Consider the following 12,139-nt stretch of genomic DNA (forward strand, 5'->3'; position numbering starts at 1 on the left):
TTATGCTTGCGGTGAATCTTCTTCAGCCCTGGGTTTACACCCAGACAAATGCTTCAAGATTTACCACACAAAACTTGACATTTCAAAATGATGTTATAAATATTGAATCACTTACTGCCATTTTATTACTAGTTTTATGTTGATATTGACTTTTTACAAGATAACTGCTTACCGGTTATTATTTCCTTATTTTTTTTGTTTTTAAACCTAAGTTTCTCAGGCTCTAGTGAAGATTTTTGTTGAGAAAGATGATAAGAAATAAAAGTAATTGCTTTTATATTTTTTTTTGCTTCAAAGTCAAAATTTCGGATTTTTCAAAAAAAAAATATGAATTTTTTTTGCTTTGTCATAACATGGATTTAATTGCTGTCGCGAAAGGGTTAATAATTTAAAAATAATTCTGGCTGGTTATAACGCCTAATCAACAAAACTGACAAATTTGAAGAATTTGTCCAGTAGCACAAAATGGTTAGAATAATATCGATCAGTCTTGAGTTTGGAAGGTGCCAGTGTGCATGGTGTACTATGCTATCTTCTGTGATACAGATTTAGTTTATATTATTATTGTTAGAAACTAAGAGAACTGTAAAATATGTTTGTTTGAAAAGCATGTGTTATTTCTTGTATTCCGAATATTTTCTAATGAGTGCGTTATGTTTTATTTTAAACAAAAGACTTTTCAGTGATTAATTTTCCTGAATGTTTTTTTGTAAGCTTATTGCTTGTATTTCTGTTATGTTCTAACAAACTTGAGCTAGATATCATTGAGTAAATGGTTGACATTCTCATGTAACATCTACGAAAAGTTATGCCTATATATAATGGAATTTCACTCTTAGGAGAATTGTTAAATTACTACAGTAAAATGGCTGTATCAAAAATAGATCTTGCTGCAGTATTGGAATGCAAGATCTGCTTAGACACTTTTCATAAACCGAAGCATCTTATTTGTGGGCACACCTATTGCCGAGACTGTTTAGATAGCATTCTTGATTTTGGTGAAGACGGAAGTGCTGAATTGGCTTGCCCATTAAGATGTGCTAAGAAGACAGTAATAGATCAGCATGAAACAACTTCTTCATTGATAAATACGTATACATTGACCGACCTTTTAGATCAAATGTAAGTCAAAATTTTCTACATCCTACTGACAAGTTTATAATGTCAGTGTCTTACACTTTTGGACATTACACCTGTCAGGATGACGACTTATTTTTTTCTTAAACAGTTAAAAACGCTGCTTTTTTTTCTTGTACATTTGGCATGAATATTATTTGGAAGACTTTTAATTGAAATAATTCCTAATATTTTTTTAACAATTTTATTATAATAGCAACATTGTAAAAGACCTGGCGTCGTGCCAATTGAATTAATCTCAAAGGAACCCTAAAGAAGAAACATTTTTCGCCCTTTTTCTCCCTAAGCTTTTCATGTCCCGCTAAAAGGACAATTTGTGTAGTGTTGAAGTTTTAACTAACTTCATGTTCAAGAAAGAAATATACTCTTAACAAAGGTTGCCAGCCTGTTACTTAAGAGCTTTAGTGAAATAATAAATAATGTTTTATTTCTCCAAAAGTACTTAGAAAATTTGGAAATATAAAGAGAAATAAAGTTTACAAAAATGGCAACAAGATTTTAAGACTACTGTTTTGCTTATAGGTCATCTGGTGAAAATGTTAAATCTTTATGTCAGCAAAGTAAAGAATGCAAAAAAAGTATCAGCCACTCCTGTACAACATGCAGTGTAAAGATATGTGACGGATGTCAAAATCTACATTCTTGTACCAACAAATCTTTTACCAATGTCATTTTTAATGAAAAATTGCAAAAACTCCAACCATTGTGTAAACAACACAACTCAATTGCAAAATTTGTCTGTATTGACTGTGAAAATCTGTTTACCTGTGTGTATTGCACACACAGACAACATAAGAATCACAGAATCAAATCGATAGATGAATTTGGTGTGGAAGCCAAAAAGTGGTTCCAATCGTTCATCACTTCTTTCGATGAAACAAAAATGGTGTTGGAAAAGTTAACAAGGAAATACGGTGACGCTCTGAAAAATTGTAAGAAAGAAAGAGCAGTACTTGCTCTTAAGTTAAAAGAAAGAAAGTTGAAAAGACTAGAAGAGTATCTTAAAATGTTAAATAAAGAAGAAGAAGATCTATTGAAATCATTTGATGAGAAATCTGAAGAATTTAAAGCAAAATTAATTTGTACTGGTTTTGTTGACAATAACATAGTACAAGAATTTACAGATTACGTTCAAATTTTCAATTTAAAATCTCATTTTGAGTTGGTTGCTGAAAAGCTGGAAATTGAACGACAACTCCGCGGTCTATCCTCTTTTCAAAAAACTATCCCAACATTCAATTCACACCTTCATCAAATGAACAAAGCAGATTTTTCGACAAATCCGTTGGGCGAAATGAAAATTTCAATTAATGATGTCACCACTGTTGGTATAGATCCTAGTGAATGTTCTATTTATAAAAACTTGATTGATGAGTGTGAAACCCGACCCGAATATTCACAATTAACAACTGATTTAATGAACTTAGTTGAAAGTTTGAAAGGTAAGATTTTACATTTTGTTAAACTGAACATTCCATATTAAATGAATCAATTTATTTAAATTTAACTTTTAGAGTACGAGAAACCAACTGCTAATGCAGATCATGTTTTCACAAAAGATTTAAAAAGGTAAGAATTTATACATCAATCTGACACAGTATTTTGTGAATCTTAAAACTGTTTGAGACCATGTTTCTAATTAATTTGCTTAAAAAGCTTTGTGACAGTATTGCCAGACGTTTTTTCCTGAAGGGGTGCAAAAAATTATTTTTCTTATTGCAGAATTATTGTTGTCAAGTTCAAATGAAAACCTTGTGCTAGTAACTGAGTATGTATTGCCATAAATTTAAGTCCCTAATGTTATCTGGTCATTCTTAAAAAAGACAAGTGCACTCACTTTAAGAGAAATAAAAGCTGATTAAAAGAAGATTTTTAAACTGGAATCACCTCCATAGCTTTGTTTAATCTTGTTTCCCTGTTAAAACACAAGTCAAATTTTTTGAAATTAAAAGTTATCTACCTTGTGTATCTTTTACTTGAAACTCTCTTTACAATAAACTCTCTAGCTACCTTTTTATCCTTTGTGGTATCTGCAATCCTGCACAAAAGTATTGAAACTAAGGAAGTTTTTTTGTCATTTGTCAAATCTGGACAACAGCTTTAATAGTGAATGACAGACTGCACAGTTGCTACAATTGCACACATGTAGGCCAGGCAGACAGCGTTGAAAAGTTGATAGTCACATTCTCTAGCGTGACCTTACACGTTTACCTCGCCCGAAATAATCCACCTCGGGCCCAGAAAGGCCCAAAAATTTGTTTACAATGGTGTCAGCAACAATTAGCACTTTTTAAGTGTTTCAAATTAACCAAATAGTCTAAAATCCACTCTGAACATTAAAAAGTGATATTTGAAATTTTTCAAAAGCGTTAATCTAATATAGAAATATGTTATTCTATTACTTGTAGTGGCGAACTTATAATTCAGCTGTCTGCTGTCAACTTATTTCAATTGTGGCCCACAGTGAAAGGAGCTAGCTTGTACCACCACTGAATGTTAAATTGATTCAAGCTTAGCCAGCTGTAATCCTTAAGTATATTAGTCCACTAAATGTCCAAAATAATAATAGCTCTCTAAGTGGAATAGATATAATCCTTTAGATTTAGGAAGACCTTTCAAAAAACACGTCGACAAATTTCCCAAAAACATGCGCAATGATAGAAATGAGTCAGATAGGGTCTAAATAATGGGTGCATCGTTTGGGTTGTGCAATGCATTTTTCTGTTTCCAAACATTTGGAATGCAAAAAGGCTAAATTTCATGAAATGTTCTTGGTCGCCGTCTTACGATAAGCCACTCCGTCAATAAAAATTTAAGGATACCCTTAAAAAGATTTTTTTAATATAGCCATTTTCTGAGATGCTATTACACTGAATATCAATTTTGACAGGATATCAATTTTAACACTGGTGTGATGAAAAAATTCTTCTGATATTAATGCGATAACAACTTGATTTTTTGAATCAGCATCTTAGAGATTATTGAAATAAATAAATATTGAAATATTATTCTTAGTAGTATACTACCAATTCAAGTATTATCGAAAACCAAATGAATTTTTTTAATATTTGATCCTGGGTAATTAACAATGGTTTTGCAAGACACTGCCTAAATTATCTGTGTTTTCTGTTTTACAAAATGGAGTCATTGTGCATGTTTAAGTAATGTAAATTCGCACTGGTATCGTCTGGAAATATAAGACTGATGGTATATGGGTATTTAATTCCTACAGGCAAGCTTATAACTGTATCTTGCATCTTTTTTTTCTAAAACCAAATTGCAGGATTTCAGTATGTGTCCCAAATATTTTGTCACTTTTTACACTCACTTTTTATTCTTTTAAATTTACTGTGAGAATGTATGGGATTGTAAAGTAAAAGTTTAAACCATCCTGACATGCAGTTAGTAACTATATGCTATAAAGGTCTAGTAGTCATGTAAATCTTTACTTATACTTTGAAGGAATAAATATTTGAAATAATTAAGTATGTAGAGATGCAGACCATTGACCATACCTACTTGCTCAATAATTCAATCATCTGTGATGAAATGGGTTGTTCAGATTCAGCAGCATACAACAATGGCTGCACATTGCATTTACCAGCAGAAGAACACGACCATCGAGTTTTTTTCATAACTTTAGGTGCTCAAAGTCTCAAATACTTCTTCAGCTCTCCTACGTTCGAGTTATCATATTTATGTTCAAAAATGATTTTAAATGATTAAAATGTACTTATAATGTTGTTTTTGTAATGTTTTTTTATTTACAATTTAAAATGTATTTGTGCACCCTTGCTAAATGTTGGTAAGTAATAGAACACAATTTTTGTTTAGCAATATGATGTCAAAAAGTTACCAGACTGCTGAGATGTGTTATTCTTTCAAAGGTACGGTGTTTGATATTTTAACATTAGTGAAAATAAACATGAAAGTTGTATTATTGACATTTTACTTCACGTACAATTCGTCTTCGAATGTACAAGACATTATAAGTGTATAGTAAATTCTTTTGTGTATCTACAGATTTCATTATTCTTTAATTATTAGTCAACTAGTTCAAAAAAAATAAAAAAGTAACAAGATTGGTAATTTTTTTTTTTGTCAAAAAAATAAATGGTCGTGTTCTTTCATCATTAAGTTTAGAATGACTGACTAATCAAAAAGTGTACACTGAAGTGTACACTAAAGAAAAAAGAGATCAAACCTTTTGACATTGAAATATTCAATACAATGAAATGTCAATGTTTAGGCGAATTGGAAGTATACTGAAGTGATTTGGCGACTATACCGTTAATTTGAGTTTGAGATGTTCGAAAGAGGACTAAGTAAGACCTAAACATGAGGCATAAACCTTGGCGTAGAGGCATTTTTTTGCTTTGTGCTATCAGGACGGAAAGAAAAAAAAAGACTCTGGCACAAGTCAGTGGTCTTACAAAGGCTTTCTATAAAATAGTGGTGAGTGACATTCTGGCAGTAAGTAAAAACAAGATGGTGGTGGTATTAATCTATGCTACTACCTTAAATAAGAAAATACACATATATGATACCATTAATACTAATAATACTATAATACTAATACCATTATTTGCGGTCTTTACATTATATGCGGTTGTTACATCATATGTGGTCCGAATATATCGTTTTATGCTGATATTAATTATTTTATGCATTCACATTTGTATATGTCTGCATATTATATGAAGCATGTGTACCATTGCATTTGCATAATTCTTCTTTTTATAATTCTCATTATGGTATGATGATGAGGAGCACAAATGAGAGTATAATCGGATTTATGTTAGGAAAGCACAAATTTGTCATTATTTTGAAGGTAAACAAAATAAAATCAACAGTCTCTCTTTTAACATATGTAATAATTTATCTGATCTCAATCTATTTAAAAAAAGGTTAGATTTATTAAAGTGCTTGAAAATTTTAATTTAAAAATCTAGGCCAAGTGAGCAATGTCAAGCATTTCCACAATGTCCGCATTATGGAACGCAGAGAGGTTTCGAAATATTTGGAATTGAGACGTGCTGACGTTAGTTAAAATCAGCATTGTTTAAGATTTTGGCTCAAATCAAATAACTTATACTCGATGTCCTAAGTCTGCTGTTAACATTTACATGTTCGGAATGCGTGTTACTTACATAGATAAACCCTTCTTAAAATTCGCCCTCCTTTCCAATATATTATGTCCCACAATGTGTAGGTCAGCACAAAAAATCTTTGTCACATTTTAAACAGTGTTGAAAAAAGTTTGGTTAGTGTCCACAAAGGACTGTCAGTAAAATGTGATAACCAATTACAGAATTAAGTGGGTTTACAATGATAGCTAAACTAAATTTGTTTTCCGTTTTAATTGGTATAAAACCAGTAAAGTTAATAAATGGTTACCCAGTAAAACTTCATTAGATAATTCAAACTCTTTCTTACTTAACGAGATTGTCTGGTGACTTGTCTTGTTTGCTTAAATTAATAACTAATTATATTGGTAATGGAGTAAACAAAACAGGCTGATGGTAGAACTAATTCATCCCGCCATTCCGATATAAAGATCCCTAGGATTCCGGTTGATAGGACATTGCACTGCGTAGCTGAAAGTAGTATCAATTGTAACAGCAAGCTCAAACCAAACCAAGAATCTTATATAAACTGTGGTAAATGGTGACTTGGCGCTACACTGTGTTTTGTGTGTGTCCAGGGGAAAGTAAACATCGAGTATCAAAGAAAGATATAACGAATGTGTTCAATAACCTAGAAAATATACAAATAGTATTCAATATGACCCAGTCAGAGAGACTCAGTAGGCTACAACAAGCAAATAACTTACTGTGATGTCTCCCACACTGACTATGGCTCTAAATAACACAAATGCGTCTGTTTCTCTCTGCGACTGATGTTTGGTATTTCTTCACGTATAACTACATCACGTTTTAACAGTTTAACTGTGGTATGGCCGAGGGACCACAATACACTAATTTTTTTTAACCCTCTAGGAAATTTTTTTTGGATCCAGTGTTAGTCATGTGACGGCGCTGACTAACACTGGATTAGCTCTTGCGAGTTCATATAAGTGATTTGTGACATTGCAAGTTAGGGTCGGATCCAGGTTTTTTATGTAACTAAGCAAAAAATTTTTTGGGAAATTACTGCCCAGAATGGGCGTTAAAATACGCCAAATGGGCGGACCTAATAGTAACAAAATTTAGCACCTTGTTCAGGCTTTTTCCAGCGTTAAAAAGTACAATAAGTAACAATATACATAAAAAATATACAGCTAAAATATATAAAACTATGTATAAATCAATCGGCAAGTATATATATTTCAAAAAGCCTTTATCTCTTATTCTGTTCAGCAAACTCATCTATCACTTCATCAGAGATCACAGTGATTGACCTGTTAAACATGATAACTGCTAGGCTGCTTAACCTTTCCTCTGACATTGTGTTTCGCATCTGAGTCTTTAAACGCCTTAGCCCAGAGATACTTTTCTCACAAGTGCATGAGGTTACAGGAATTGTAGCCAAAATTCTCAAAACTTCACGGATTGATGGAAATGTGTACCTATTTGTGGTTTTAAATAAAGAGGTGATATCTGTTGGTAGAGCACCTTGATAGTTTTTACAAAATATCCCCCACATTTGCAACTGGGCATATGTTACTATGGGCCGGAATATCACTCACAAACAATCGCAGGGATTCTTTAAACTTAACCTTCTAGTTAAATCAAAATACCTTCACAGAAACACCAGCAACACCTCTCCTGGGCTCAACAATTGTGTTGAATAAATTGTTCATTTGTTTATATCATAAGCTTTGATAGGTGGTTTTAATAGGATGCTACAAAATTAAAAATATATATAGAGTGACACAAATTTTAAGGGTACTGCCTGCATCACATATAGTTTACTCCTGTCAGGAATCGAACCTGAACCTTTTACGAAATTGTATCATAAATATCATACCAATTGATCACAGGAGTTTAGACATTTAGTAAAAAATTATTATACCTCAACTAGATTAAAAATTGATAAAACACACATTAAATGACCAAATGAAGGATTTTGAAACACATTTTGCTTACTCAATTATGGCCAGTTCTTTTGACTTGGTCTTTCTATACACATCACAACCATCCAATAAACATTGCACAATGTTTATTGGATGGTTCTCAAAATTCTCAAAACCCAGGGTTTCATCGCGAATCAGCAACACAGAAATAGATCTGTAAAGAGAGTTACCATCTCCACTGACACTGCATAACAAAAAAATACATCAGATAGAAAGGTAGTTATGAAATAAAAAATATTAGTAAGATTGGTAAGATTTTTTCTATCCATATTGTTATAGCTATATAACATATGTCAAGTAGTCTTGGTGGAGAGCACCACTATGGTGACTTGGCTTGAAAATTGATGGATACGTTTTCCATCCTTAATACAGCTCTGTTTCTATTCATCATACTGGCTCAATATTCTCTCAAAATCCAACCACTAGTGTATCTTGCTAGGTATAAAATAACAAATGAAGACCCACATGAACACATGAGCACCACATAATAATAAAATAAAAAATGGTTTTGAGTGTATTTTTCTTTTGATTTATTTATTTGTGTGGTGGGGAGGCTTGAGTATAAAAAATAACACAAGACAAAGCAGTAGCTACAAACTCATTTTGTTGAAAAAATATAGCACCAGAAGTTTCATACAGAACAGGATCAGTGAAAGAACTTAGTATACACACATTCTCAGCTACTAAAGTGAATAATAAATAAGTATCTCATTCACTATATATAGATATTTTTGCAGAGAAACCTAGCTAGCTACTTTAAAATAATCTTCTCAAGCCCCACCAAAAAATCTGATATTTTAGCTTAGGGAATAAACTATACATACTACTACACACTGGGTACTTGAAATTCATAAGAAATAGTAAAAAAGAAATCCAGAAACCTAAAAGTTCACACTACCTCTACCGTCCACCTTTGGTTGATTGGTTATAAACACGAACAAAGTGGACATTCATCTTGTTACGGTTGAGAAATTTTGTCTACCTTGCCTTTTTTTGCTTATTTGCTTATACGTGATGGCAAAGTAGTTTTTCATCTCCGCATTCTTTCCATGCAAAAAAGCAAATATATCAACTTTGACACGCTTTCTTGCTTATTCTTTAATAAGCGAGAAAGCAAAGTTGCTTTTCGTTTCGCTTGCTCAGAGGAGTATCTATCTACTTTGTTTGGGAAAGTGAATAAGCGCAATAAGCAAAACCACAACTTCCTTACCAGACTTCCTAAAAAATACAAGGAAAACTATACACACGTGACGCGTGCGGGCTTTTTCACTACGTTTTTGAAAGTAAGCGCGCGCTTATCTTGATATACCTCCATCCGACCTTGCAAGTGACTATTTAGGAAAGGTACTACATCACAACCTGCTTTTACTATCTCCAACATTTTTTAAAAAGCTTAATATTGCTGCTACACATTTTTACAACCTTTTACACTCGCATAGTTTTGAAATTGTTTATTTTAAAAGTAATTATTTTTTCGTGACATTAATAAGTTTATTTCATATATCGTCACATAATTTGTCTTTAGAAATTGTTGAAATCATTAAAGATGGTGATCACAAGAAATTTCAAGAAATTCTTATTGAACATCCAAACATCGTTGAAATGAGAATTGATAATAAAAGCACACTGTTGATACAAGCTGCATGTTACAACAATCCATTAATAGTGAAATATTTAATTGATGCTGGTAGTGATGTGTATGCTGTGAATAAATATAAATGGAATGCATATCACTGCAATGCATTTTATGGTCATCATGATGCTTTAAATGTTTTAATTAATCATGACGTGACAAATATAAACAACGTAGAAAAGTATAATTACACACCCTTACATTTTGCATCTTGTCGTGGTCATATCGAATGTGTGAAGTTGTTGTTGTCTGTACCACATATCGATGTAAACATACGAAACAATAGTGGTAAAAATGCTTATGATGTTGCTGAAGATGACACTATCAAACGTTTATTACAAGAACATTGAATGAATAATAACTAACTAATAAATTACTTTTTTATTTTCTTACACAATTTTAAGTCGTGTTTACACATTGTTTTATATAAGAATCTAGTTTTAAGAACATTTCCGGTGAGAGTTGTTCAACCATTAAAAGCACCTTAAGAACAAGTCGAAACTTATTAAATTTTTTAAGCTACGTTAAGTTAGAAAAGTTTTTTAACATATTTTGAAAAAAACGTACAGTGTTGATAGAAGCTGCAAGTTATTACTATCCGAAATATTCTATCTAAAGGAACTGATTGATAAAGAAATTGTTTGCGGAAAATATAGCAGAATTTTCAAACAGAATCACAAAAGTTGCATAAATATATATGTATAAATTTAAAATTGGACACAATTTTTTTTGAAATTGTGAAATTAAAGATTTGTAATAATTAACATCAATCAGCTGTTTCTTTACTTACATCCTATTTCTAGTATTTCCATCGTGTAACGTAACTTTATATTGAATTTACAGGACATTTTGGAAGTAAACTGGAAAAGTAGAAAATGCGAAAAAAAAATAGCACATTTCCTTCAGTTAAAAAAATAATCATTTGTCCATATAAGCCAAAAATGCAGACATTGATTCCTTGTTATTTTCTTCAGCATGCATTTTGTAGTTAATTCACTGATACTTGAGTATTGAACATAATGTGTATGTTAATGGAGTTTCTATCATTTTGATTTTATATGAAGTTTTGTACGTACTAATTAGTCATGTATTAAATTTACACTTTATATGAGCAAATTGTATTTTGAGCTGATGCTTTCTTCTTGTTGATCTTATTTTATTTTTTATTTATCCATCCTATAATTTTTGAACTTAACTTTACTTTTAAATTGTCTCATTTTATGACAGGGCGTTTGCTTGTAACATTTTTTATATGGTTTTTCTGTTGATAGTAAATAATTTTTGATTGGATTACATATTCTGTAAAAAAAGATTCGTATATGTAATGGCACGTTTACGAGTGCAATTAAGAAATAATCGAACGAGTTTTTTTTTTTGCTTTTAATTTTCCGAGTCCGTTAGGACGAGGTTAAATTTAAAAAGCAAAAAAATTACGAGTTCGATTATTTCCAATTGCACGAGTAAACATTCGATTACATATCACACAATGAACTATTTTTGTAAGAGTAGCACAGAATGTCAAATTCAATGTTTTGATTTTTTCATTATCGATTTATAATTAGTTCGATTCATTGTAAAGATATATTTTTCGACTTATCATAAAACGCGAGAAAATAAATATTTATGGGTATGAATCCAAAAGCAACAGTAATTATTTTAAACGACAAGTAAACATATACAACAACACAAAATTAAAACTATGAAATATGTTTACTTCATTCCTCCTCTGTGGAAGAATAAATGATCAGTCCTTTTTCTTTCTTTTTTGGTTCGTGGGAAGTGGTTTGTAAATGAAACATTTGTGCAGTTATTAAATAATATATTTTTTAAATTATCGGCGCTCCTTAAAGAATGCAGTTAAGATTCTAGAGTTCAATTAATAATTGCACTCCGCAGAGTGAAATTACAATATAATTTGCGCTGTAGAAGAAGCGCCAAACAAGAAATAATAGGTCATCGTTTTTTTTACCCTATCATAGGGTTTACAATGTTATTGCTGGTTCACAATAACATTGTTCGGAAAATAGTTTTTTCACGAATTAAAAAAATTGTCATAAATTTAAATGGAAATGTATTCATTTTAACTGTTTTGTAACCTGATAAAAATAAGTTTAAAGTCTCAAAATAGAATTAGCCATTGTCTGTTGGGTCTTCAGTGCACATAGCTGTCAACCTATTGTAATTTTTTATGTTTTGGGCGACTTTAGCATGTAACCACGTGACCAAACATAAAAAATAGGGTGCCATCTTACTTAGTTTGTGACGGCTAAATATGTCAAGTAAATTTTGAAATA

General features: G+C 31.4%; 1 protein-coding gene across 2 annotated transcripts; it reads left to right on the top strand.

Moving 5' to 3' along the window:
- The first annotated feature begins 818 nt into the window (after positions 1-818).
- LOC130644475 (uncharacterized) lies at positions 819-11,486 on the top strand. Of its 2 annotated transcripts, none has more exons than XR_008982607.1 (5): positions 819-1,122; positions 1,660-2,579; positions 2,652-2,706; positions 4,972-5,968; positions 9,738-9,865. XR_008982607.1 is itself a non-coding variant. In XM_057450108.1 (5 exons), the coding sequence occupies exons 1-5, from the start codon at positions 866-868 to the stop codon at positions 10,193-10,195; spliced, it is 1,743 nt and encodes a 580-aa protein (XP_057306091.1). In that variant the 5' UTR covers positions 819-865; the 3' UTR covers positions 10,196-11,486. The 2 variants fall into 2 exon arrangements, 1 of the variants encoding a protein (XP_057306091.1); XM_057450108.1 differs by having other exon boundaries at positions 4,972-5,024; positions 9,738-11,486.
- The last annotated feature ends 653 nt before the right edge of the window (positions 11,487-12,139 follow it).

The sequence above is a fragment of the Hydractinia symbiolongicarpus genome, chromosome 1 (genome assembly GCF_029227915.1).
Source record: "Hydractinia symbiolongicarpus strain clone_291-10 chromosome 1, HSymV2.1, whole genome shotgun sequence".
NCBI classification, from domain to species: domain Eukaryota; kingdom Metazoa; phylum Cnidaria; class Hydrozoa; order Anthoathecata; family Hydractiniidae; genus Hydractinia; species Hydractinia symbiolongicarpus.

Coding starts and splice junctions, on each gene's coding strand:
- LOC130644475 (XM_057450108.1), top strand. CDS start 866: ATGGCTGTATCAAAAATAGATCTTGCTGCAGTATTGGAATGCAAGATC. Junction 2,707..4,971: donor TTCACAAAAGATTTAAAAAG/GTAAGAATTTAT, acceptor ATTTTTGTTTAG/CAATATGATGTCAAAAAGTT. Junction 5,025..9,737: donor GATGTGTTATTCTTTCAAAG/GTACGGTGTTTG, acceptor ATTTGTCTTTAG/AAATTGTTGAAATCATTAAA.